Source organism: Delphinapterus leucas, chromosome 20 (genome assembly GCF_059928025.1).
Source record: "Delphinapterus leucas isolate spDelLeu-1000000601 "Yukka" chromosome 20, BTC_Dleu_Yukka2, whole genome shotgun sequence".
NCBI lineage: Eukaryota > Metazoa > Chordata > Mammalia > Artiodactyla > Monodontidae > Delphinapterus > Delphinapterus leucas.
The window spans coordinates 33,565,722-33,593,285 of record NC_143148.1 but is presented as its reverse complement, the minus strand read 5'-3'; the positions used below and the strand labels follow the sequence as shown (position 1 = coordinate 33,593,285).

The following is a 27,564-nucleotide window of genomic DNA, read 5'->3' as shown; positions in this document are numbered from 1 at the left end:
CCTTTTCCACAACACTGTTGTCTCACTCTGGCGTCTTGGATACCTGCCATGGTCTATATGGAAACTACCTACACAACAGGAAATTGCTTCAAACATATTTATTATAATTTTTACAGACTCTAAGTTCATGAATAGTCCTGCAACGCATGCTGGTGTAACTCGACACAGGGCCTGGAATCACACCTCTGGCCAGGCTGGGCAGTACCATCCAGCACGCACCTGTCTCAGGTGAGGCAGCTTGCGAGGGGGTTTCCAGTGCAGCATCTCAGGACACCAGAGAAGGAAAGGGCAGCATGGTTCCCTCTGGGTGCACAGGCCTGTGCTGTGCGGTGGATGAGCTGCCACCTGGGGTGGCTTCAGACCCTGACTCTGACCTGGGAGCCCGAGAGAGCATTTCTAGGCAGGTTAAGACATGATCAAGGTGCCTGAGAGACCAGGACAGGGGCGTGCTGGGTTTCTGTGGCTTGAATGCTTGACTGAGTGCTGCATTTTTTAATCACACAGCTGCAACGCAGAAAGGCATCAGGAGGCCCGGCCCGGTGTTAGGAACTGAAAAAGTGGCCCAACCCTGGGCTACAACTCTATCTATCGTCCAGTGCCCTGCGGTTTCCAGGTGGTTGTGGTAGTGTGTAGAGTCCTTCGGTGTTCTCTCGTTAACACCCTGTTTCATGGATGGCACCTCATGCGTTTCAAAGCCCTTTAAATGTGTCCTCGGGTTTTCTTCTGGGCACTCCAGCTTACACCCTTTCTTGCTCACCGGCGCTGGTTTAGACCTGCCAAATTCTTGAGCTGACAAAGGGATGGAAACAGAGAGTGATGAGGCCTTGCCCTGGCCCTAGGACTCCAATGGGAAAGACTGAGATGTCCAGGGCAGCATGTGTGGCTATGATGCAGAGATCTGACATACCAGGGTCCCGGGAGTGAGCACTGTTTCCTGATGCCAGTAAAAAATAGAAGTGGGGTACTTGGGATCTAGAGATTGGGACTGAACCACTGTCAGTCTTATTATTAGCTTTCCAGTTTAAGGCTACAAAACTACTTGGGGTCAGTGACACATGTGAGAATGGATGGGCAGGGATGAGCTGGGTAGTACTCACTGTCACCGCTGCGCCCATGAGTCCTTGCACCAGTGCCTCTCCGGTGGACTTTACCTAGAAGGAGTCAGAGTCAGGTTCTCTCAGGCCCCCACCACTAGCTCAAAGGTGAGACAGGTAGGACAAATCAGTAGGCCTATTAGCCCCGACAGGTAGAGTCAAGAGGGCTCTGTGTACTGGAGGAAGAGCCTATGGACAACACAATCACAAATGGGCCAAGTGTGGCTTTCAGGGTAGGCCCTGGGGACTGTCAGCTGAAGTCAAAGAGGAGCAACAGAACAGACAAGTGACCAGTGTGGCCCAAGGAAGACAGTGTGCCTAGTGAGGAGGTTTCCCAAATGCCTAGCCCCCAGCTACCTGCTTGGCAGTGTGGCCCACGTTCATTGCGTCGTTAATTCGGTTTTCCAGGAAGTGCCAAGTGTCCTCAAAGTCTGGGGAGGAGTCCTGCATCATCACCAGCTCTGTCGTGTTGTAGATGCCAGCCAACACTGCTCGGCGGGTGTACCAGTTAAACTGCAAAGAAACCCATCAGAGAGGTGGGTCACCACTATTGCTGCAGGTTGGGGCAAGTCTGGGTAGTTCCTACCCAAAGCCACTGGCACTCCTGGGCTTCCTCCTGATTTCTTCTTTTCCTCACAGATACACATGGCCCTCTAGACAAGACTGCTGTTCCCAAACTAGGCTGGGTGTCAGAATCACCTGGGAGATTAAACATGCAAGCTACTGGGCCCAACCTCTTAGAGTTTAGAGTCAGGAGGTCTGAAATAAGTGCCAGGGTCTGGATGTTTCATAAGCGCCCCACGTGATTTTGCTACATCCACTCGGCTTTGGAAACGCCAGTGAAAAGCCTAAGTCTCAGGACATCTAAGTTCCAGGGAGGCTCTGTGGTCAGGCAGTAATGACCAAACCTTCGCGTGTTCATCAGTGAAGTGAGGGCTGAGACAGCATCACGGACAGACTGGAATACCTAGGAAGAGCTGAGGGTTCAAGTCCTTCAGCAACTTCTGACCGTCCTGGCAAACCACTCTTTAGAGCCCTAGCTCGGCTGCTTTTTGTTTTATCCCTCTGATTTCTTAGCTTTCTAATTTCATTTTCCTACCATCTCTGTTGGTGGTATATTCCCACACGATGGAAGTTTATTAAAGCACTTTGTTATAACTGTGGTGGGAGCATCAGTTTTGCCTCCCATCCTGGATTCCACAAAGTACCATCACACATTAATTTCCTTTATGAAGGTATATATATATATATTTTTTTTAATTTCCTACCAGAAATATGATAGCACTAACAAGTCAGATTCTTTCCTGGTGCCTGTTTAAAGGCTTATTTTTTTTTTTTTTTAAAGGCTTATTGATCTCTTAGCGAAGCAGGCCAACATGGACTACAGGGAGAGAGTTTCTTTTTAAAGCAACGAGTGTCTCCATGGCATTCTTTTTTTTTTTTTTTTAATCAGTCTCAAAAAAGACACACACTGAGAAAGTCTGCTACAGAATCTAAATCAGAGAATACTGAGGGGGAAATGATTATAAAATGGCAATCCAATCACAAGGCCCTCTGATGCCTTGTCACCAGTCTAGTGGGGGAAGGGATACCAATGGCTCATGGCTACGGCACTGGTCCCTGAATGAAGATGACCTAGATCCCACCGTGGCTTGTGGAGGGACCCTCCTCATACCTTAGCCTCCCCTTTCCAAGATGGGAATGACACTATAGTCCCGTGAAGGGATTTGTTATCAAAGAAGTTTCACAAACTTCCTGAGGAAATGCTTAATCCAGGCGTTGCCAGTAGCCTGTGGGCCTGCAGAGAGCACTCACGTCAGTGGACTGGTCCCCAGCGTAATGCCACATGTCATCCACCATGCTGGTGAGCAGGCCCAGGCTGGCCGGGATGTTGTGAGGGAGCAGAAGGATGCTGAGCGCCTGAGGAGAGATGGCAGAGGAGTGGGACTGCACACTGGCAGCGGCGGGCTCAGGTGGCTAGTGCCTCACCTCCCCCTGGAGGTACGGAAGGGGGCCTGCCCGGCCCTCCTTCTGAGACTCACCATCTCCACCCACTCGTGTGAGCTCCTGGCGTCTAATGCTCCCGACTGCAGCTAATGGGAGCCGGGGCAGATCCGACCCTCAGCTGACCCAGTCAGATTCTCAATCCCTAGCATGTGGACTTGGGAATGCAGATAGCCAGCTCTAGACTGGTGGCTTTGACTACTGAGAGCACCCCATTCTGTAACATGGAGGAAGAAGCAGGGATAGCTGGGGAGTCTGGGGGTGGAATTCGAGGTGGACTGGGTCAAGCTGGAGATCTGAAACCAAGCGTGGTGAGCATGGGCAGGGGACGGGACTTGACTCTGGACTGTACTCCCTCACTCCCGCCCACAACTGAAATTACATGCTCAACCGTCTCCCAGCTGGGCAGAGGACACTAGATGATCCGTGGGCCCTCTCAGTGCTGATGTGCTTTGAGTTTCTTAACTGAGAGAATGGCCTGCACTGTGACACACTTTGAAACAGGAAAAAAGGACCTTTAGAAAAGGGGAGTGGGAAGCCCTTGGAATGAATACTCCAATCCTCTAAGCATCACACTGACATACTGAAAAGAAGTCCCAGTTCCCTGAGATCTAGAACGCGACAGGCCTGTTAATGATGATGGCCAGTAAAATCTTCTGACTTTTCTAATCCCCTTCATGGATTCCTCCTCACTGAAGACCTGGTGGCACACGCGGGCCACTAAGACCCCACCCAGGACGTGATCTAGGACCCACGCCACCCACGTTTCCAGGAACTGAGACACAGATGGCTCAGAGGTCCTCTCTTTGGCTCTTGCAAATCGGAAACCTAGCTCCACCAATTGCACTGCGAATCCCTAGTTTTGTGGAGATTAATGAGCTAACTTCTGAACAGTGCGCCAGACCCTCCAAGTGAAGGTGCTGAGGATCATAAACATGAATACTTTATGCCCTGGGGCCTGGATATGGACTCTGTACCCGAGGCCAATGCTCAATGTACGGGATCAGCATTCTCAGTCTGGTTTCCACAGCGTCCCTCAGGAACTCGTCTGTTTTCCTCTTCCTGGAAGACGGAAAAGAAAACAGTGTGTCTCTGGATCAAAGGCATGGGCTCGGTGCTACACTGTTTACTCAGCCCTAGTGGGGAGGGCCCCACCAGCTCCTGATGAGGCAGGCAGCTGCGTGTCAGTCCCATCAGAGCAGCAGGGCTGCTCAGTGCTACCCTCTTGGCTCTGCTTGGATTGGCCTCCTGGGGACAGCTAGTGGCGACTAAGCTCCTTGAACCTTAGCTGCCACCCCGAGCAATGATGCCATGGGACTTACTCTGCCTGGCCCAGCTGTACCAGCTTCTGCTCCTCTTCCAGCACACGGGTGAGCCGAGAGTTGCACTGGGTCACAAAATGCAGGATCAGTTCACTGCCGTCATTCCCAAACATGGTGGCAGCCGCACTGGAGAGACCCAGAGACTACAAAGGGGGAGAGGGAAAACAGGAAAGTGGCGGGTAGGTGGAGTGGACATTTGCCGCCTGTTCATCACTAGTGCCTCCTCTTCTAGTAACAGCAGCTTGGTTCCAGTGGGACACCCCACTCTTCATTCTTATCCGTGTGATCTGGGAGAAGCTGACCACCAGTCCCTCCACACTCCATCAAGCCCCTGGGTGTGATGCAAAGCAGGGGATCCAGACCTAGATAAGTGGAGTTCACAGCAACTAGTTCAGGAATGTGCACGTGACCAAATCCAGCCCTATGAGGCCGCCTCCACACTTTTGCTAGTACCGATGGGAAAGAAGTACCCTCTTTCCCCTGGGGCTGCTGAGCCATTTTTAGTCCTGCATGGGAAGCCCCTGCTGAGAATGAAGTTCACAGAGAGGAAAGCAAAGCAGATATGCTGTAGAGACAGCTCCCAGCAGCAACAATCTAAGAACACCGAGCCAGAGCTACTTCCAGACTTTTCTGTTATTAAATGAGACAAACACTCCCTTTCTTGCTTGAGCCAGTTGAGTTCGAGTTCTGACACTTGTAACCTAGAGTTGTAACTATTATAAAAAGGGGCTTGGGAAGAGCGCTCATAACTCTCTTCCTCACCAACTCACTTAACCGAAGTCTCAGTTGTTTAAAAAAAAAGGTCTCACAAACTTTTTTTTTTTTTTTGCCACACCGCAGCATGTGGGATCTTAGTTCCCCGACCAGGGATCCAACCCGCGTCCCCTGCATTGGAGACGCGGAGTCTTAACCACTGGACTGCCAGGAAAGTCCCTCACAAACTTTTCCTAATGAGTTGTCAAAGAGTTAACAAAGCCACAGAGATCCTTTACTATTCCTCACATACAGGACTCATTGAGCAGTTACTGGAGGGAGAACCCTGACGGCAGCAGGGACAGAGGGCAGAAAAGGAACCAAAAAAACCATTAACTCTAAATTCCCACCTTTGGGAAAGTGCCTCTCTTTTGGTGGGAGTACACAGCCGTTTTGGAGGGCAGCTTGGCAATATTCACCTCAACACCAGAGCCGCAGGAGCATCAGTACTAAGGGTGACTGCGTGCTCCCTGTGTGCCTGGTGCCTGGCTGAGCGCATTATATACACGACCTTGCTGCAGCCCCACAGCAATGCCAGCAGGTGGGTATTACCATCATCCACATTTTACAGAAACCGAGGCTTAAAGCTCTTAACCACCAGGCTATACTGCCTCTAACATGTATGTAACAGGAACCTCGAAAATATACACACTCCCTGGGCCAGTTGTTGAGCTACTGTCTCTCAGCTCCAAACCTGCCCTTCCTCTGCAAGCCATACTTCTGGCTCCATGTTAGGTCCGCGGATAGGGTCTCTAGAGGGAGACTGCAAGGCTGGAGGAGGAGGAAGGGCCTGGCTCCTCGCGGTTTACTTCCCGTCCCTAGCGGTCTGTGTGAGCAGCGCCCTCCTTCACCACCGCAGTTCTGTCCAGTGGCAGCAGCTGAACCCAGTCTGCAGTATTCTCGACAGGTGCAGACCCAGTTTAATCGAGCCACCATCCTCTCCCTGCCCTCCCAGGCACTCCGCCATTTCCCCAACCCCAGAGGTCAAGTGCCAGCCCCAAGGGACCCTTCCTCCAAGGTCAGCGACACCAGCACCCGCTGAGGAGCACGTCCTCCGGAGAGGTGGGGGTTTCACCTCCACAGGGACTCTCCTTCAAGCTCCTAGCTGTAATCATTCCAGCTCTTCCCTTTGTTCCCTTAGCCCTGGGGATGAGAGCTCCTCCCTGCAGGTGCTACCTCTACCATACCTTAGTGTTCTTTTATCCTTTCAGTTACCTGGTTACCAATTTCACATCTAGTTAACAATTCTTTGTGTTAAATTCTCTCTATTCGAGTAACTGGTGTGATTTCTTCTGATTGATGCACTCCCTGAAAGACCAACTCCACTTCTCATAATTTGTCCTAAAGAAACCAACCAGAAATGTACTTAAATCTGTCGTACAAATAGGCTTATAATATTAAAAAAATTGGAAACAACCCAAATGTTTATCAATTGAGTTCAAGTAAATGCAATAGGTATTATGCAGCCCTATGAATGGAGATATGCAGAGTGAAAAAAGCATATGAAAAAGAGTGAAAAATTTAACCATAGAATATTCAGTAGAATCAGATTTTTCCAAACAATCCTGTTACATTTCTGTCCTCCCCTGGTTCCACACCTTTCTGTAATATTCTCTCAAACCTTCTCTGCTACCTCCGAACCTCTGTCTCCTCCCACTGTTTCCTAACTTCACGATCAGGAGACAACCACACCTACGTTACAGAGAAAACAGAAGCCATTCCCTGGGAACTCCTTAAAGGTTCTTCTAGAAACTAAGCCTGCAGCTGTCTTCTCCAACTTTGCCCCTAATACATCGAAGGCTAGTCTTTCCACCTGTCTTCCGGATTTCATAATCCTTGCCTTCAAGGAACCTCACGTTTTTTATTTTGCCACTTCCTCTTGTATCTTTACCGTCACCGGTGTTTCTGTGCCCTCCTGCCAGTATTCAAACATGCTCATCAAACTTCCATCCCACTTCCCCTGCTTAGTATACTAGCTCTCTTCTCCCCCTCGCAGCCAAACGTCTCTGCACTTCCTGACCTCTACTCACTCCTCAACCCACCAGTTATTTCGGACCTGTACTCCCTTCAAACGGCTGCCGCTGCAGTCACCAATGTCTAGTTGCCTCATCCACATTCTCCTGCTTTGCCTCCAGCGCAGGTTCCTCCACCTCAGACTTCTTTGCCACCCCACCCTGTTCCACCCCACCCTTAAATGTCAGTGGTCCCTGAGGACCTAGACTCCTCCCTCTTTTCACATGACACTCTAGGCACATTCATGCCACCCTAGGCAATCTCACTCACTTCCATGGTTTAATGACCACATACATATGTGGATTATGCCCCAACATATACTCTAGTGCAGGCAGCTCCTCCAGTTTCAGGCCTGTATGCTTGAGGTTCCCCGTTGGCCGACCCAAAGACCCCTCATATTCAACAAAGCTCAAGACTGTACCCATGGGGCTTCCCTGGTGGCGCAGTGGTTGAGAGTCCGCCTGCCGATGCAGGGGACACGGGTTCGTGCCCCGGCCCGGAAAGATCCCACATGCCGCGAAGCAGCTGGGCCCGTGAGCCATGGCCGCTGAGTCTGTGTGTCCGGAGCCTGTGCTCCACAACGGGCGGGGCCGCAGCGGTGAGAGGCCCACGTACAGCAAAAAAAAAAAAAAAAGAAAGAAAGAAAAAAAGACTGTACCCATGGGCCTTCCTCAAACCTGGCTCTTCAGTGGCCTTAATCTAAAAAAACGGCGCCACCATGTACCCATGCATGCAAACCAGCAGGCAGCTCTGGTGGCATTTTGTCACTCCCTCCTATGTCATTCTCTCACCAAATCTACCCACTTGTCTCCACGTTCACTGCCACTGCTCTAGGTCAGAAAGCCCTCATCTCTCCTGGATGACGAGCAGCCGCTCCCAGTAACTCTCTGACTCCAATACTTTTTCATCCAGCAGCCAAAGTGATGGTTTTGAAATGTCAAATTGAATTATATACCTCCAATTATTCTTAGAATAAAAGAAGGCCTAACTCTTCAACATGACCTTTGGACCTTGCCTGATGTGGCCTCAACTGACCCTTCCCCAGCCTCACTCAGCTCAGATCTCTTCCTGATTCTCGGCATGATGGTTTTCTTCGGTTCCTCTAATGTGCAGGCTTCTTTCCACTCTGCACATGCTGTGTCTCTGTCTGGACTTGTCCATCCCCCACGCCACCAAATCAGGTAAAGCCTTCTCATTCCTCAGCTCTCAGTTCCAAAGCCTTTCCTCACCACGTTCTCACCCCACCCCGAGTTAGATTCAGTCCCTCCACTGCATGTCACAATAGTACCTTTTCCTGATAGCCCTTACCACATTTTATAAATATGTATTTGTATATATGTGATTAATGTCACCAGACTGGAAGCTCAACAAGGGCAGAACTTTGCCCATCCTGACTACTATGATGCCCCTAGGACCTAGCACACTCTCTGTTCAATAAATATTTAAAGAGTGAATGATTAATAAATGAAAGGTTTTTTTTTCTAATTTGAAAGATCAAAATGTTGATCTTTGTTATCACAGACAATTTTAAGTTCTTTTTTGTATCTGTCTGTATTGTTCAAAGCTTTCACAGTGAGCACACAGTGGAATCATATAGTATACACATTCCACTTATGTGACTTCTGTTACCATACGTGCTCTCCGGAGAGTGAGAGAAGACAAGAGAAATAACAGTTAAATTTTAAAAAAGCAGCAAAGTTGCCCACTGTCCCATTTCAGGAGCAGATATCTCATATGCTTGTGGTGGGAGATGTGAATCTGCAATTCCATCAGTCTCCATCCTCACAGACCTTTCATAGGATGGTATGTGGCTATGCTCAACGATTCTGCACAATGAGGCCTAAACATGAGCCTATGGCTTAATCTAAAGGAGCAGGCTGCTCCACTGCAGGAGGAAACACCGATTATTAGACTTACATAGAAAAATGAGGTGTGCTGGTCTCCAAGGTGGTGCCTCCTTGGGAGTTTTCAAACACCACATTTTGTCAATTCTAGGATCTCCATTTTTTTTTCATTTTAAACAATCAGTGTGAATCATAAATTGATGATGCGTCACAGTTTAACAGACAGCATTTTTCTTTTTTAGTGATACATAAAATAATGGTGCTTCTTACAACCAATGGCATCTTAGAGTCAATGAAATATGGCAGGTTTTTTTTTTTTGCGGTACATGGGTCTCTCACTGTTGTGGCCTCTCCCGCTGCGGAGCACAGGCTCCGGACGTGCAGGCTCAGCGGCCATGGCTCACGGGCGCAGCCGCTCCGCGGCATGTGGGATCCTCCCGGACCAGGGCACAAACCCGTGTCCCCTGCATCGGCAGGCGGACTCTCAACCACTGCGCCACCAGGGAAGCCCGGGAAGCCCCTGGCAGTTTTGATCATAGGCAATTCTTGCCTAATGAGCTGCCTTTAGAACCTAACTGCCAAGAACCAACTCCACGGTATATTCTTTTTATATTAAAAAATAATTAAAAAACAAAGCCATTTCTACCCTATTGGGGAAAAACAAACAACACAGAACCAGAAAATCGTATAGCAGTGAGGAGCTCTGGGGCTCTGAGCTGGGCTGGAAGAAAGCCCTCTGCTCTGGCTGCTGTGATTCCCTCCTGGCTGATCTTGGTCAGGCTGCCCCGCCTGCACCCATACACACCTTGGCTCCTTCTGCAATTGCCTCTGCTGTCCACCCGTGGGCGGGCACACACTCCAGGGCCGCCGTCAGGATGCGCTGCTGCAGCTGCTCCTCACTCTCGTAGTCCTCCTCCTCCTCACCGCCCTGGTCTGTGTACCTGAGACCCAAATGCAAGAGAGACATGGGGACGGAGCCCGGCACACCTCACCTCACCTCACCTCACCGCCTGCTGCCTGGCATGCAACAGGTGCCTGGCCAGAAACCACAGGATCTGTGCCTCCTCGCAGCACGTGCTGAGAGGACATTTACTTATGTGTCAGTATCAGCGTTTGAATGCCAACAGAGCAAAAATCATATCATCCTTCGCCTCCCATAGAGTCACTGAGAGAAAGGAACCATGAGCGAGGAGGTCAGGTGATAGGAAGGTGCATGCTGTCACAGCACCCTGGATTTCCCAGTTTATAGCCTTACCACATTGTTTCTTTATCTGGATTTGTACCAAACTGTAAGTCCATTGAGGACAGGGACAACGGTTACGTTATTCACAGGGCCTGGCACAAAGTAGATCCTCAAACAATATTTGTTGAATTGAAATGAAAACTACTTTCATTGGGAGACCAGAAAAATGACTGGGAACACTCCAATTTCAGAGCCAGAGGAACTTCTCAGCGGCAGGATTAAGTAAAGATGAAACATCTAACGGAGATGTAAATTATTATTTCCTTTCTGGAGGGCAATTTGGCCTCACATGTGTAACGAAATGTAAAATGTGCATATCCTTTGACTCAATGCTCCCACTGCTGAGAGAATCATCTACTTTATCACATTATTTTTCATACCAGTGAAGGAAATCTAAATATCCATCAATAAAAGACAGGTCAAATAAATTTTGGTACTGCCATTTGCTGGAATACTATCAACCATTAAAATAATACAGATTGTGAAATGACATTATAAACGTACTATTGAGTGAACAAACAGGTTCTGGAACAGCATGTATAGTGTACAGTGTAATTAATCATTTATAATATATACAGGGTTATAAATGAAATACATTAGAGAAAAGGATATTCACAAAGTTATCTCTGGGTTTGCGATTTCTGATAATCTTTTTATTTTTGTGAACTTCTTTGTATTATTTAGAATGGTTTCGAATGTACAGGCACCATTTTCATAAAACAAACAAACAACAGGTTCCTTTCAAAGATAAGGTTGAAAATGATGAAAGCTGTGAAGGGAACAGAGAGGCTAGAGGAAGGAGAAGCACAGATTCACCCAAGCACGCAAAGTGGTCAGAAATGGGTGGACTGGGGTTCTACTGCCTACCTGGGGGGTGAACGAGAAGACTCCTGACTGGGTTCTTCTGTGCCCTGTGTCTCAGAATGTTGCTGAGAAAAAGAGGGGGGAGGTTGCTGCTTCTGCTGATCTGAAGACCTCAGCTGTGTAGCTGAAGCATGGAAGGCACGTGGCACCAGGGCTGGTCGGCAGCAGGACACTGAAACAAACTGAGCTGGTCAGCCAGGGACACTCACCAGAGAAGACCCTTTGAGACCCAGAGTGGTACGAGGGATGGGGAGGAAGAAAAGCAGAGGAAAACCAGAACCAAGTGTTTGATCCCACACAAAATTCTTGGGTAAACTGGGAACCTTTCGACATGATGTGGTGGCAAAAGCAGGAACCAGGAAACGGAAGAACTGTCTTCTAGGCATGTTTCCATCATTTGTTAGCTGTGTGTTAATGGGCAAACCATTTCACCCCAATGAGCATGACTTTAAAATACGCAAATTAAGAGAAATAATCTCTACCTACTCAACGGGAGTGTTGTGAGGCCCAAACAAAAAAATGAAAGTGACTTGAAAACATTATATATTTATATATCATGGCAAGAGCACTGGACTATAAATTAGAAGGTCTGAGTATTGACTCCCTAGTGGTTATGTGGCGTCTCTATCTGTTTTCTCATCTGCAATATTGCAACACCCATCTACTTTAGGAAAGGGCTTTTGAAAAGTACAGTACTGTATTTCCTAAGCAAAGGCTCATACTACTTTTTTCTTTCCCAGCATTTTACAATAAAAAAAAATTCAAACATACAAGCAAGTGGAAAGAATTGTGGCACGAACACCTGTATATCCATCACACTCTTCATACATCAAGCCATCTTATTTATTTATTTTGGCCGTGCCACACGGCTCGTGGGATCTTAGTTCCCCAACCATGGATTGAACCTGGGCCTCAGCAGTGAAAGCACCGAGCCCTAACCACTGGACAGCCAGGGAATTCCCCAATCCATCTTATTTTTTGATGCATTTGTTGCAGACTTCAGAATTCTTTATCTTTAAACATTTCAACATGCTCATCATTAACTAGAGTTCAATATTTATTGAATATTTACTGTTCTTTTATTGAGGTGATATTTACATTCAATGAAATGCACAAATCTTAAATGGGCCAATTCTGAGTTTTGACAAATGTATACACCTGCCTAACTTGAACCCCTATCTAGAGATTAACATCACCAGAAAGTTCCCTCTTATTCCTTCCCAGTTATTCCCCACCCACACTATGCTGAATTTTTCATTCTAGTCTTGCCTGTCCTAGAATTTCATCTAAATAGAATCATACTGTGTATCCTGTGTACGTATAAGACTTCTTTTGCTTAGAATACTTTTTAGATTGATTCATATTTCTGTGAAAATCAGGAGGTTGTTACTTTTTACTGCTGAGTAGCATTCCACTAAGAAACACTATTCTATTGAACACCTGGGCTGTTGGCTATTATAAAGGTGCTATGAATATACTTGTTCAAACCTTTTGGTGGACATTTTGCTTTCATTTCTGTTGAGTAAATACCTCGAAGTAGATTTTCCGGGTCATAGGCATTACTTTTACTGAACATATTTAGTTTGGAGCTTTGTATAGAAACAACAAAACAGCACTCATTTTAAAGAAAAGCTGTGGACCAAATCAGGAAAAAATGATTTTTAAAAGAAACAGCACCTATGTGTGAAAATATCAATTATTTTAGCATATGTACGGAAAAAAACGGACCAAATATTCATAAAACTTCGAAAAGGACCTGGGAGGTCCCAAAGCAATATTGCAGAACCACTGCAGTCCACGAGAAGATTTTAGGTGAAATACAGGAGAATATTATTTCATTAATTATATATTTATGTTAATATGTTAATTCATACGTTCTATTTGTGGAAGATGACACTGGTTTTCCATTTATGGTAGTGATATAAAGCTTCCTCTTTTAAGTAAACGTCTATAGTTTTACGAAATCAGACGTATAAACAAAAATACTGACTATATGGTGGCAAAGGTGGTACGAGGATACTGAAGAATTACTGAAGAGGTGGGGAAATGACTGACTTGGGAAAAAGTAGACTAGGCGCTCTCTGTGTCTGTTTCCCGGGATCAGGGCCCAGGGACTTGACAATGGAGTTAAGAGACTGGGTACAACGTGCCAGTCTGCAACCGACCGAGCTGTGTGACCTTGGGCACCCACAGCCCTCTCTCGGGCTGCGTCAACTCCATGAAATGGGAGTGACAGGCCCTTCCCTGATGCTCTCGCTCCTCACAGGTCGAGAATGGGGTCAGAAGCCAGCCAGGCGGCCACTTCAAGCCCGAGGCGCCGGCGCGAGCCGCTATGCCCTTCACCTCACCTTGCTCTCGAGCCGCCACGAGGCTTCTTCCGCCCCTCACCCAGCCCAGATCGGCTTCGCGCCCCCTCCCCTTCCCTCCCCGTTCCCGGGATCGGCCGCCCTCTCACCGGGGAGGCACCGCAGCTGCAGGAGCCTCCACCCCGCCCGGCCGAGCGCGCCAGACACCCTCGCTGCCATCTTGGAAGCGGGCACGCTGCCTACAGCGACGCGCCGTATAGCACCGAGTCAGCTGCATGGCCACTTCCGCCCTCCCCGCGCAGCGGGAGCTTCTTCCTCTCGCGATAGGCGCGAGGTGCGGAGCCGGCCGATGCTGAGAAGCCGGGAGCAAGACCCGGGCGGCAGGTGAGCGATCACCAGGTGGTCCGAGAGCCCGACCTTCCCCAACGCCCCCGTTCCGGCCCACCCTCTGCCCCATGTTCTCTCATTTCCCATCCCCAGCCTCGTCCTTCGGCGGAAACGTGGCTATGGCCACCTCCCTGAGGACCACAGCGGGCTTTCGCCCGGGGGAAGCCGGTGTGCGGGGTCGGGCCCGCCGTGCCTCGTCCCGATCTACTAGCGTGGTGGTTTCTGCCCTTCCCGAGCTGCCTTATCTCCCGCGCTGCCGGACCCGGCCTGAGGCCCCGGGGGACAGCGCTGAGCTGGGGTCCGGGAGACTGGAGTCTGAGACCCGGTTCTGCTAGTAGCCAGCTGTTGTGACCTTGAGTCTCAGTCCCTCTTCGCAAACATCAGGGAAGCTTAAGTTTCCGTCTTTGGGGGTACCTGGACCCCCCAGATTGTAATTTTGAAACTTTGACTTCCCTGAACCTCCAAAGTGTTGAGTTGATATAAGTGAGTATTCCCAAACTTGCCGGATTGGAAAAACCATCAGGACACTTGTTAATAAATCGGATACCGAGGTCTTTCTCCTGGAGAGTTGATTCAGTACATCTGGAATCTTATTTAGCCCTGGAATCTTATTTTAACAAATGCCCCCGGGTGATTTGGACGATCTGCAAGTTTGGGAAAGGCTGGTGGCCTTTATTCTGACATTGAGTGCCAAGCTCTGCGTGACTCAGGGAGGTCATGGACTAGTCACTGAGCAGATATGTAAATGAGGAGCGCCTCACTGGGAAACCTATCACCAGGGAAGGCTTCATAATAGTCGGAAGAAGTAAATGGTTTGGGGATGAGGGATAACCAACAGCTGGAGCTAAGCATGCCGTTCTGTAAGTTTTGTGCAGTTAGACCCTTGTCTTTGTATTTTTGCACAGTCCTTATCAACCTTTTCAGAACCTCTTACTCTCCCCTGCGTGAGTGTGGGGGAAGCCTCCCCCTAAGCCAAAACTACTCCCCAGATGTTTTCAGATCCATATTTCTGGATCTGAAAGCACTACTGATCTCTCCATGAGGTTTTGTTTTCTGAGTTCTGTCCACTTATCTTCGAATGAATCTTTCCTGTGGAAAATCTAGCACTTGGATATCCTTCCTGAAACCCTTAAGTTTGACACACACCTAATTGCCTGGAGACAAAGTCTTCTATTTCTTTTCCTTTGAGTTTACTGTTTCCTTGCAGATTGTCACCTTTTTTTCTGTGTGTGTGTGTGTGTTTGTGTGTTTGTGTGTTTGTGTGTGTGCGCGCGCAAGTGCACGCGCTTCGGTCAGTTCATTTTAATTAAATTTTTCTTTCCGTTAACTGTCAGTATTCTTAGAATTTTTTATGCATTTGACTTAAAAGGATTTGATCCTTGGTTTGAACTGATACCCAAACTTCAATCTTATTTTTTTTTCTTTTGGCCCTCTTCATCCTTAAAAGGAGCCTAATGCCTCAGGATTTGATGTTTACTGGGTGCCTTAAAAATAAACAAGTGCATCTCCAGAAGTTGTTCTCAGACATCTGCTTTCACTACCTGCCAACAACATTTTAGAAGGGCTGTGGGCATGTGTGTGCAGCAGTCAGAGTTGGAGAGATGCTTAACAAGTCCAGTGACGTGACAATGACTTCTATTCCACCTCTTTTTATTTATGAAACTGGGCTCTGAGTCACACTTCTAAGTATGTTGACTTAGGTGCCAGACATTTTTTCCTTGTTTTTTTAGGAAAGACATTGACAACAACATAAAACTCTGATGATGAATAGTATCACACTTTGGCTTTTAGATATTTAAAAGAACATTGTGTCCCATTTTATTTGGAAAACGCTGACTGAAAGTGGTGGCTGTGTCTTTTTGAGAGTTAATGTTTAATAAATGTATTTTATGAGTTCCCTGTTGCCATAGAAGATTAGTTTGGGGGGATATGGAAAACAAAGCACTTTTCATTCTTCTAATTTACAGACACAATCCCACTGGAGTACTGTATAAGATGTCATAAAGTGCAGCTCTTATGTTGTATAACTTTAACAATAAAAAAGGAGCTTCACATTTCTCCCTGGGGTGTCCTCCCAGCAGGTATGGCTGAGGAGGAAGAACAAGATTTTATAGGACTGTTTGAAGCAAAGGCAAATAAACTGGCCACAGAGAAGTGGAGGCTCAGAGTTCTCTTAGAACATTATTTTATTGAGCTCTGTGTGCCAGGTCCTGCCGAGTACATTGCATATTTTTATCTTCTCATTTACTTCTTGCAGCAGCCTTGCAAAATATAAGATTATTCTCCCTACTTTATTAATGAGAAAAGAGGCTAATCACTGATCCATTGTCATGTAGCTAATAAATAGAAGATCTAGTGATAGGTAGAACCCCAGTTCATCCGTATTCGAAACCTGTGCTCTCTGAAACTCTGCCTGATAAATTGGGAGATTGGGATTGACATATATACACTAATATGTATAAAATGGATAACTAATAAGAACCTGCTGTATAAAAAAATAAAATTCAAAAAAATAAAAATGAAAAAATAAAACCCTGCCTCCATTAAGGTTGCTGAAAAGGTCTCAACATCTGGCTTTTTGTGTTTCTCTAGTTAATGAGTAGCCTTTGGCCCCTCGGTTCTTCCATGAGGATGTTTCTGTGAGTACAGTGCAAGGTTGTAGTAGTGGGAAGGGAACTTCTTATCTCTTTCTATTGTCCCAAGGGAGAGCCTGTTCCAACATCGTTCTAGAAGGAGATCATTTATTTCTTATAACTTCATACCCAGCAATCCATATTCCTATCTTCCCCAGCTGGTTCTTAAATGTGAGACTGATCCAAAGTTGTTCACTTGAAAGATTTGTAAGGGTTCTTCCTCAACATCATGTTACAGTTGAAAGCTTAAAGTTTCAGTTCTTGATTGTGTGCTTTTTAGGGATTTAAAACCCACAATTCAATGACTAAGGAATCCTGTTTATCTGATAACACTTGGCATCCTTTTACCACGGCGTGCAGTCAGGTCAGGATAATAAAGAGGGCATTCCACAGGGAAGGAACCAGATAAAAAGCATGATAGAGTGAAAATGCCAAGATTTTTCATACAACAAGGGAGGATTCACTTTGGGGAGGTGGGAGATACAGGAGGAGCCAGATTACGGAGCACCTGAATCCAGAAGACTGAAGAGTTTTGACTTTGCTCTAGAAAATAAAAGCCTTAGGAAACGAGCAGCAAAATCAAAGTACTGCAGTATTTAAGGATGACTGGCTGACCTAGGCATGTTTTGTAGGCTGAGGAGCAAATCATTTGAAGGGAACATTTTTTTTTTTTTAAAGATTCTGCACTCAGATTGCTTCACATGTCTTTTTTTTCTTTAAGATTTATTTATTTATTTGGCTGCGCTGGGTCTTTAGTTGCAGCACGTGGGATCTTCATTGCAGCATGCGGGATCTTTAGTTGTGGCATACGGAGACTTTAGTCGTGGCATGCGGGATCTAGTTCCCTGACCAGGGATCGGACCAGGCCCCCTGTGTTGGGAGCACGGAGTCTTAACTGCTGGACCACCAGGGAAGTCCCTGAAGGGAACATTTTTAAAGAAGGAAGAGTGTGTAGGCCTGACTTAAACTTGGTCCCGGAGTGTCTGTGGTGGCATAATTGTCACTGGGTTAGCCACCTCTGCAGAATACAGAAGTATTCGGCTTAAGACCCATCTATGTGTGATCCCTATCCCACAGCTTTGGTCTCATGTCATTTGGTAGAGCTGTCTGAAGCCAGGGACTTGGAGTCATTAATGTTTAAGAAAGAAATGGGGAACTGAGTAGACTGCTATCTCCTGACCTGATTGCATCGTGAGGACATTCTATACTCATCTGAGTATCAAGTCAAAGAGAAAGTTGACCCCGGCAGGAGGAAATTTCCATAGGTTAAAAGCATGGGTTTTACAGTCATATAGACTTGGATTCAGATCCCAGCTTTTACTTTTTCCACACAACGCTTACTAGTTGTGTGACCTGGGCAAAGTCAACAGCCTGTTTCCTGACTGTAAAATGGGAGTAATATCTAGTTTAAGGTTGTACTGAGGTTCAATTGAGATAATGTAGGTAAAATGCTTTGAAGAGTCTGGCTAATGTTAATTGTTAGAGGTAGTAGATACTATTGATCAATGCAGAGTCAGTGGAATTGAATTTTCATATCTTGATGAATGGGAAAATATCATTATTCAGTTTGCTAAATTAACATATGTTGTCTCTTTTTAAAAAATACACTAAGCTTGTGGTTGGGTTATATCAGCCAATTTGTTTGCCTCCCTTGCTGAGTCATACTTCTACCTAATTAATGTCCTGTGTGTTTTACATTCTGTTCAAGCTGAGTTGTCTCATACCAAAGAGAAAAGAATATTTGTGCCTTCAACCTCCTTACTTGACTGCCCAGTCAGGATTCTCACCAAGGAAGCCACCTGCCATATTTGGGAATGTTGGGGTTATGAAACCTTGGGATAATGGGTTTATTTATTCACACTCTGGTATCTACAGTGAGTTTTTCTAATGTGGTCAGCATTCCCTGGTGGGAGATCAGAATTAGGTTGCAATTCTAATCACATTTGGTGGTACCCCATGGATTGAATTGCGTTTTGTCTCTGCTCACTCTTGACTCTCCTTTGGCCCATAGCTTTTAGGTCCACAGCACTGCAGGAATGGCAGATTTTGGGATCTCAGCTGGCCAGTTTGTGGCAGTGGTCTGGGATAAGTCATCTCCGACGGAGGCTCTAAAAGATCTGGTGGATAAGCTTCAAGCCTTAACTGGCGATGAGGGCCGAGTGTCTGTGGAAAACATCAACCAGCTGTTGCAGTGTAAGTACCTACCCAGGTTGTCTTACAGGGAGGGCGGTTTTGATGGCAGTGCTGCATTTCTTGTCGTTCCTTGATAGCTGGGTTTTTTGTTGTTGTTGTTGTTTTTAAAATAAATTTATTTATTTATTTTTGGCTGTGCTAGGTCTTTGTTGCTGCGTGCGGGCTTTCTCTAGTTGCTGTGAGCGGGGGCTACTCTTCATTGCGATGCACGTGCTTCTCATTGTGGTGGCTTCTCTTATCGCGGAGCACGGGCTCTAGGCACACGGGCTTCAGTAATTGTGGCTTGCGGGCTCCAGAGCGCAGGCTCAGTAATTATGGCGCACAGGCTTAGTTGCTCCGCGGCATGTGGGATCTTCCTGGACCAGGGCTCGATCCCGTGTCCCCTGCATCGGCAGGCGGAGTCTCAACCACTGCGCCACCAGGGAAGCCCGAGAGCTGAGGTTTTTTCTGGGGGGGGGTGGCGCATGATAGTAGTTTTTCAGTTGAGATACAGTGGACTTAGGAGTATAGTTGATGATTTGTATAAGTAAGTTCTTATTTCTTATTAGATGTTCCACACTTTTTAAAAAAGCTTGGTTTTCGTCCACCCTCCTTTTTTACTTTTTCCCCTGAGCATACAAAAGGAGATGAAGTTAGTAAGACTGAGGGAGAGCAGGGCAGCAGTGTCCTTGCCCCTCTTGCTAGTAACGGTGGTATAATAGCATTTGCTGAACAGGTAGGTGTTTATTCTACAAGGCCACGCATGTAACCTTTGTGGGAACTTGGGAGGGATTGGGAGATTCTGGGGCCAAGGTGATTGTTGATTAGAGTCTTCCTTCTTTTCAGCTGCCCACAAAGAATCTAGCTTTGACATTATTTTGTCGGGTATAATTCCTGGAAGCACCACTCTGCACAGTGCTGAGATTTTGGCTGAGATGGCCCGGATCCTTCGGCCTAGTGGATGTCTTTTTCTGAAAGAGCCGGTAGAGACAGCTGTAGGTAAGGAAATTTTCACCTGAAAGACTAGAGTTTAACAGGGTTGAATCTTTAGGTATGTTTACCGCATCTCTCTGAGAAGGAGATATAATTTGGAGATCAACAGTCCTGTACTGAACCTTATCCTTAGGGATAAGGGATGAATTATTGTAAAACTCTGAACCAGCACATCTGAGTAAATTGTGATATTTGACCCATTAGGTAGTAAAATAGAAGGAAACTGCTCATCTGAAAATGGCTGGATCCTTCAACAGGTGAATGCTTAAACTGGTACATCCACACCATGGAAAACTATGCAGCACTAAATAAAGAACAAACTATTGCCACATGCAACAACTTGGATGAATCTCAGAGGAATCATGCTGAGTGAAAGAAATCCAATCTCAAAAGCTTAGAGGCTGTATGATTCTGTTCATATAACATTCTTGAAATAACAAAGTTATAGTGACAGAGAACAGGTTGGCCATCGTCGGGGTTAGGAATGGGAGGAAGGGGGTACGTGAGGCTGTAAAGGGGGTGGTGTGAAGGTTCCTTGTGGTGATGAAGACTACGCACACACACACACAAGTGTATGTAAAACTGGTGAAATCCGGATAAGCTCTGTGGACTATCAGTGACAACTTCCTGGTCTTCCTATTATATGATAGTTGTGTAAGAGATTATCGTGGAGAGAAGAGGTGAAGGGTCCTTGAGACCTCCCTGAACATTTGTTTTTAACTTCCTGTGCATCTATAGTTATTTCAAACTAAAAAGTTAAAAACATAGTGACTAGAAGTCTGAGAGTGATGAGCTAAGTATTGATTCATGTGAAAGTAAAGATAGAATCCAAGAAATAAAAACCTCTTTTTTGCTCAGTGGTAAAGCTGTCAGAATCATTCTAGATTTTTAGCCTTTTTTTTTTTAAATTTTTATTTATTTCTTTATGGCTGTGTTGGGTCTTCGTTTCTGTGCGAGGGCTTTCTCTAGTTGTGGCAAGCGGGGGCCACTCTTCATCACGGTGCGCGGGCCTCTCACTATCGTGGCCTGTCCCGTTGCGGAGCACAGGCTCCAGACGCGCAGGCTCAGTACTTGTGGCTCACGGGCCCAGTCGCTCCGCGGCATGTGGGCTCCTCCCAGACCAGGGCTTGAACCCGTGTCGCCTGCATTGGCAGGCAGATTCTCAACCACTGCGCCACCAGGGAAGCCTGATTTTTAGCATTTTTAACTAGACTTTCTTTCAAAATGTGATGACTTATTTCATCAAATAATAGGAATAAAAGTATTTTGAGGGCTTCCCTGGTGGCGCAGTGGTTGAGAGTCCGCCTGCCGATGCAGGGGACACGGGTTCGTGCCCCGGTCCATGGAAGATCCCACGTGCCACGGAGCGGCTGTGTCCGTGAGCCATGGCCGCTGAGCCTGCGCGTCCGGAGCCTGTGCCCCGCAATGGGAGAGGCCACAACAGTGAGAGGCCCACATACCACAAAAAAAAAAAAAAAAAAAAAAGTATTTTGAAATGTGTAAAGGCGTTTATGTGGAAATATAAGCTTGTGATGTTAATAGCAGCTATAGCCTTCTTTGGGATGTAAACCTTGGGTGACTAAACACAGTGTCTGTCGGAACTATACAGAGGTACTTGTATACTTTACAGTTTCTCAGCCTCTTGGTCATTATCCAACAGCCCCTGGAAGGTTAGGTTTTTCAAAGAAACAGAGAGTGATATGAAGCAGTAATAATGGAATTATTATATGACACTTAAGAGCATCAGTAAGAGCACTTTGAACAACCAAAAGGAGTTGTCCAATTAAAATATTATCACTAAAATATATATACATTGAACAGAATAGGTTATTATTGTTTTAGTGCCTGCTGACCTGAATAGCAGAGAGCCTTTATTATTTTTCCTGCTTTGACCTATAAAGCTATTAACTGGGGTTTTCCTCTTAGCAGTTAACAATAGCAAAGTGAAGACGGCATCTAAGCTGTGTTCAGCCCTGACTCTTTCTGGTCTTGTGGAAGTAAAAGAGGTATGTTTGTAGATGACCTTCTTTGCTGGGAATTTAAGCCTTGGGTGACTAAACCCAGTATCTCTTTTGTCAGACGATACAGAGAGAATCTGGGAGAAATAACAACCCTGAAGGTGAGGTGATCAGTGTCACTCAACTAGGAAACAAGTTGAGAAGGGCTCTGCATGGGAGAAACCAGATGCCTTGAAGGACGAAACCTCTGAAATCAGTCTCCTCTGAAGAGACTCAGCTTGGGCCCATGTGGGTTGGGACATATTTTGGTCTCAGTACTAGTGGTGACCACTGAGGCAGGGAGAGAGCGACACATCTCTTAGTGGACACGAATCTTAGGCCTAAGTGAAGGGCAGTTGCCTGTATCTTCCTCAGCTTTTGGGTGGGAGGCTAGAATAGGTTGGAGGGGGAAATCCTTTTCTGACAATTCATTAGAAATATTAACATTAAATAGAGGTATTTATGGCTCTACATTCTTCTCCAAGGCTGAAATTTCCTTGTGTGAGAGGTGTTATACCACGATAGCTGTTATACCATTGATCTGTACATGACCTAGGGCCTCAGTTTCTTCACGCCTACCCTTTCTTATTTTTCTTTTTAGTTAAAGTTCTTCCATTTTTTATTCCAAAATATGGGATGTTCATAAAAATTCAGTTAAGACTGAAGAATATAAAGTGACATCTCAGGCCTTGCTTACACTTTCCTCCCCAGAGGGAGCCACCAATACATTTTTTGGTGTGGCTGTTCGGACTTCTTTTTATGTATTTACAAGTGTGTTTTGTGTGTGTGTATACACATTTTTTAATGTAAACAAGGTCGTATGTATACAGTGTTCAGTCACTAGCTCTTTTCCCCACCTTTAGCTGTCTTCGACATTATCCACCTCAGTGTATTGACCCACTTTCTTACTAATGATGGAACGGCGTTCAGTGCTCTAGATGGACTGTGGTTTATGTAGCAGTTCCATAATTGTCGGACATAGAGGTGGCACCCCCAGCTTCTTCCCAAGGAACATAGAAAGCAGTTCCCTCCCCCTGTGGTTCTCTTTCTCTACTGCATATTTCATTTCTAGCATCTTTACTGTGGGCATGCTCCCCCGCCATGGGCTTCGATTCCATTCAACAGCCTCTTCAACATGCCCGATTCATCTTGATAATCCTAATCATTACAGTCTCCACAATGCCTCGCACAGTGCCTTGTACCGAATAGACAGATACTTGATACAACTCTCCAAGGGGCAGGCTCAACATAAACATGTAGACAGAAGTTACACTCCAGCGTCCTGATCAGTGAGAAACTGAACGTGAGGCACGAGGCAATGTCTGTGACCTCCTGCTGTCGTGTGCTTACTACAGATGTGAGCATTTGACACCTGTGAGGGGGACAGTACACCATCATACTGTAGAAGGAGTGTGGCCTAATCCTCTGATATCTTGAATTTCAGCTGCAGCGCAAGTTCTTGAGCCCTGAGGAGATTCAGTCTGTCCGAGAACACCTGGGTTACCACAGTGACAGCCTGCTCTCTGTGCAGATCACAGGAAAAAAGCCCAATTTTGAAGTGGGTTCTTCTAGTCAACTTAAGCTTTCTACTACCAAGAAGTCTTCCGGTGAGACTGGCCTAGGGACATTGTTCTGTCTGAGTGGGCCTGAAAAGCCCTATTAAAAACTGAGCCAGAGATCTGAATGAGGTGGTGATATCTTCAGAGGATCATTCCCTTCCTTAATTTCCCTCATTTCCAAATGGAAGAATGCTTAATGTACTGTTGTTCTGGGCATATTCGGATCCAAAACTGAAATGATGCATAGATATTACCTAGTTCAGCCCCTTCTGCACCAGAGGACACTGAGGTCTCCAGATTCTAGAGGTCAGACTCCCGTAGCTTCATTAGTTGATGAAGTCTTCCCAGACCCCAGAATTATGACATTTACCCTCAGAAGACCTCACAGTGACGGTCATGGCGGATAAGAGTGTGCTGTTCCTCTTCCCATGTGTCCTTTTCTCTGTGCCACTGAATTCAGCTTTTCTTTGAGGATCTTAAGACACTTATAAAAATATCTCCTCTCAGAAGATTGCACTCCACCCTTTGTCACCATTCTCACCCTTCCTGTCACTATTTTTTAATGCCTGAGTTGAGAAAAATTGTCCTAGCTGTGAGGTATGCAAAAATTTACAGGTACATTCACACTGCTCTGTTTTGACTGTCCAGCCTAAATCTTCAAGAAATCCTTTAACGTCCTAACCTTTGGAGTCACAGTTCCAGAATGGGTAGGAGCAGCTTAGATGACCTGCCCTGTGGGAGATCTGAGCATCCAGTGTGACAGTGATCTCTGGGGGGTGCACTTCCCCCCAAGGCCCATTCGTGGACTGGCACACACTGAACCCGCAGCTCTTTTGGGCCCAGAGAGAGAATCAGGAGGTGTGATTTGCTACTGATTTGTTGTTACGCCGCCACCACCAGCTCTCGAGCCCATTTTCTTGTCTGTAACAGGTCTACATGTGACTGGAGCTTTGCTATTTATAATGCTTTTTGGCACAGTTTCTTGTTTAATATTCAAATCTCCTGCAGTGGGTATAGGGAATCCTATTAGCCCCATGTTCTAGGGATGGGAACTAAGAGAAGGAGGAGAAAGCAATATGGAGTGAAAGTTAAAAGCGTTAGGTAGACTCTGTCTGTACTTGTGTATTTGTGGCTGTGTGTAACTGGCCTAAGTATCTAAACCTCTTTCCTCATTTATAAAATTAGGATGACAAGAACTTTCCTCATAAGTTGGTGAGCAGGACTAAATTAGATCATGTATGTAAAATGTTTAATGTAGTATCTGGCACAAAGCTTAACAAATGATGGCTTTTATTGCCATAAAGTGATGGGTCCCTCTCATGCCTTTCTAAGTGGTAGAGCTGGGCCTTGAACCCAGGTCTTTTGACCGCCGGCCCAGTGTGTTCCCTGCACAGCCTCAGTAGAAAGCACTTACGTGTGCTTGGAGTTTGTTCCCAGCTGCTTTTCTGGAGCTTGTTTTCTTTCATTGGTTGGATTCAGGGAAGCCTGCTGTGGACCCTGCAGCTGCCAAGCTCTGGACCCTCTCGGCCAATGATATGGAGGATGAGAGCGTGGTGAGTCAGCACTGTGGTCACCTGATTGCTTTCTTTTAGGCCCCACTTTGGGTGGGAATGTTGTTGTCTGGAGTGGCCTCTCTGGGTTTGTAGGTATGAAAGCATTTAAAGCCTAGCCTTGTGGCTGTGCCTGCCACTAGCATTTTTTGACTCAGAAGGAAACTCCACATTAGTGGCATTTTAAATTTCTTTTTCAGCACCTTTCCCCCCGCAGATTTTCTTGTTCTCACTTCATGTGATATATTAAAGACTCTTGTGGGCATGCGTAAACCTGAAAAGAGTTTGTCAGCTAAAATATTTTTTGGCTCCTTCGTCTGGGCAAGTCACCAAATGCTCACTGTCTTAACAGTAATGCTCTTCCCACTCAGATCAATGCTTTCTGTAATAAAGTTCTTCATTCCCACAACTACTGAAGTTAGAGTGGTAAGCAAACTAGGCGACGGTTTGTGCCCTCACAGAGCTTACAGATTAACTGTCTACACGTTGCTCGGAGAATTACACGCGTGTATATATCATGATCTCCCTTTTCCTCTGGAATTACACAGAAAACACTCCATTCCCCTCTCTCACACGACAGCCCTCTGTATGCTCGCATAAATATAACACTCCTCTCTTCGTTCTTCCCGCCCCCTCCCTCCCTGCCCTCCACACACATATTCTCTGCACGTCGTACATGAGTCCCCAGCCCCTCACAGCCTAACACAGCTTCTGTGCACGTAGTGTACTTACTATGTGGTCAGCTCGGGCGTGGCGATCAAGCCCGGTAGGGTGAGGGGTGCCTTCTGCGTAGATGGGCGAACTGCTGCTGTGGACTGTGGCCACTTCACGTGTTCATTAGCAGAGACCATGACTGCGTCATTAATGGCTTCGAACATTCTCCAGGATCTCATTGACTCAGATGAACTGCTGGATCCAGAAGATATGAAGAAGCCAGACCCAGCTTCCTTGCGGGCTGCTTCCTGTGGGGAAGGGAAAAAGAGGAAGGCCTGCAAGAACTGGTAAGCCTTGGGGTGAGGAGAGGCTGCCAGGCTGCTTCCAGCGGCTTCTGGTTATCAAGGAATCGCTGTACTTCACAATTACTAAAACATGTTTTATTGTAAAATGTATCAGACGGTCAGAAGAGTATGCTAAATAAGTACATTTTAAAGAACAATAAAATGAACACCCATGTACTGCTCACCCAGCTGAAGAACCAGGAACATGACTTGTTCCTTAGAAGTCGCCTCTGCGTGCTCCCTCAGCTGCATCTCCCTCCCTCTCCTTACAAGAGGCTACCATTCTCCCAAATTTGTGCTAACCTCTCCTGGCTTTTTCGATAGTTTACTGTCTATGTGTGAATCCCCAAACAATACATCATGGAATTGTGGAACCCAAACCTGACTAGGCCAGGAAAGGTCAATACTCCGTATCTGTGAAGGCTCCCAGGGCAAAGGCCTGTCAAGGACTTGGAGTTTCTGGGTGGTGGCAGGTCCCGCTCATCAGCCACTGACTTTCCCCAGCACCTGTGGCCTCGCCGAGGAACTGGAAAAAGAGAAGTTCAGGGACCAGAGAAGCTCCCAGCCCAAGTCGGCTTGTGGAAACGTGAGTATCTGGTCGATTACTCCGTATTCACAAAGGCCTAAACTAAACCCAGACCAGCTCCAGCTCTACAGAGTTCACTGCCCAAGTATTTTAATAATAGGTGAACGTGCGAGAACGTGTCTCTAGGTAGTAATGGGAAGGGGCTTATCTCCTGAGAGTGGTAGCACACTCATGCCTGTAGGGGGGGCGCTTGTCATTTCTTATTTTTGGCCCCTTTCTGCTTCACATTAGGCCTGATGCTACTCAGCCATTTGCTGAGTGTGGCTGTGATTTGAACTGCTGAGAATATAGAAGTATGTCCACCTAAGGAACTTCTCTAGACTTTTGTCTTTCATGAAATCAGAGATCTTAAAGACTCTTAGTATTTGGATCCCAGTTGGACCTACAAATGTACGCAGTCGTTCTCTTCAGGCCGCTGTGGCCATACTATGAAATTTGGGATCCCTTTCTCCTGGCCTGTATCTCTGGGAGAGCTGACACTTGGCTTCCCTGTATGATGGTCTCTTCTTTCAACAGTGTTACCTGGGTGATGCTTTCCGCTGCGCCAGCTGCCCCTACCTTGGGATGCCGGCCTTCAGACCTGGGGAGAAGGTGCTCCTGAGCGACAGCAGCCTCAATGATGCCTAGGGGAGGGCCCGGCCTGAGACACACCTGCTCCTCCGCCAGCTCCTGCCCCTTCCATCCCACCACGTGGTTCCTCCCGTCTCCTCTCGATTGGCTCACTCTGGCTTAGGTCCATTGCGGAGAGGGTGCTTAGTGGACAGAGTGGAGCTGGCTGGGAGCAGTGGTGTGGAGTGCTGCTGCAGATCAAGACCACGGTATCCCGGGGCCCTGTTACCCTGAGTGGGGACCTCCTTCACCCAGTGTTAGTTAAACGGGGCACATCCCAAATAGGCCCCTCTCACCAGGTCAAAATGCTGACATTTCGTAACACTCTCCGAGCCCGCCATCCTTGAGTATTAACACTGTGACAGAGAGGGCCCCACCCCATTCTAAGCTCCGCAGTAGTGCCACGGCTTATCTTCCAGAGTTGGTGGTTTATTCCCCATGCAGTTTTCTTGGTGACAAGAGGCAAGTGTCTCATGACCTCAGAGCACCAAGGGAATCACTCCTTGGTTGCTGTGATCATATCCAGTGTCCCTCTGCCCCCTCCAGTCCTACCCCCCATCCCTGTTTTATTGTGTTGCATCTGTGCCCTGTTGTCATTTCTGTTAATCTCCAGGTATTAAACTTACGTACTAATGTA

At 46.7% G+C, this 27,564-nt stretch overlaps 2 protein-coding genes across 4 annotated transcripts; one reads left to right on the top strand and one right to left on the bottom strand.

Annotated features, from left to right (window-relative positions):
• Window positions 1-83: 83 nt before the first annotated feature.
• Window positions 84-13,713, bottom strand: COQ9 (coenzyme Q9). 2 transcript variants are annotated; one of them, XM_022555949.3, is made up of 9 exons: window positions 13,593-13,709; window positions 11,141-11,309; window positions 9,836-9,971; window positions 4,421-4,563; window positions 4,076-4,160; window positions 2,910-3,014; window positions 1,452-1,607; window positions 1,098-1,151; window positions 84-789 (listed from the first exon to the last, which is right to left on the bottom strand). In XM_022555949.3, the coding sequence occupies exons 1-9, from the start codon at window positions 13,660-13,662 to the stop codon at window positions 754-756; spliced, it is 954 nt and encodes a 317-aa protein (XP_022411657.1). In that variant the 5' UTR covers window positions 13,663-13,709; the 3' UTR covers window positions 84-753. The 2 variants fall into 2 exon arrangements, with proteins under 2 accessions (XP_022411657.1, XP_022411658.1); XM_022555950.3 differs by lacking the exon at window positions 2,910-3,014 and having other exon boundaries at window positions 13,593-13,713.
• Window positions 13,695-27,564, top strand: CIAPIN1 (cytokine induced apoptosis inhibitor 1). Of its 2 annotated transcripts, none has more exons than XM_022555952.3 (9): window positions 13,695-13,827; window positions 18,475-18,656; window positions 19,482-19,634; window positions 21,558-21,634; window positions 23,070-23,232; window positions 24,664-24,737; window positions 25,620-25,735; window positions 26,237-26,318; window positions 26,835-27,564. In XM_022555952.3, exons 2-9 carry the CDS (start codon window positions 18,500-18,502, stop codon window positions 26,943-26,945), a joined length of 933 nt encoding a protein of 310 aa, XP_022411660.1. In that variant the 5' UTR covers window positions 13,695-13,827; window positions 18,475-18,499; the 3' UTR covers window positions 26,946-27,564. The 2 variants fall into 2 exon arrangements, with proteins under 2 accessions (XP_022411660.1, XP_022411659.1); XM_022555951.3 differs by having other exon boundaries at window positions 21,555-21,634.

Bases quoted from the DNA above. Each gene is read 5' to 3' on its own strand.
- COQ9 (XM_022555949.3), bottom strand. From the start codon at position 13,662: ATGGCAGCGAGGGTGTCTGGCGCGCTCGGCCGGGCGGGGTGGAGGCTC. The intron at 3,015-4,075 runs GTACAGAGTCCA...ATCTCTCCTCAG, and splicing joins ACATTGAGCATTGGCCTCGG to GCGCTCAGCATCCTTCTGCT. The intron at 790-1,097 runs GTGAGTACTACC...TCCCTTTGTCAG, and splicing joins TCATGGGCGCAGCGGTGACA to CTCAAGAATTTGGCAGGTCT.
- CIAPIN1 (XM_022555951.3), top strand. From the start codon at position 18,500: ATGGCAGATTTTGGGATCTCAGCTGGCCAGTTTGTGGCAGTGGTCTGG. The intron at 19,635-21,554 runs GTAAGGAAATTT...TTTTCCTCTTAG, and splicing joins GCCGGTAGAGACAGCTGTAG to CAGTTAACAATAGCAAAGTG. The intron at 21,635-23,069 runs GTATGTTTGTAG...CTTGAATTTCAG, and splicing joins GTCTTGTGGAAGTAAAAGAG to CTGCAGCGCAAGTTCTTGAG.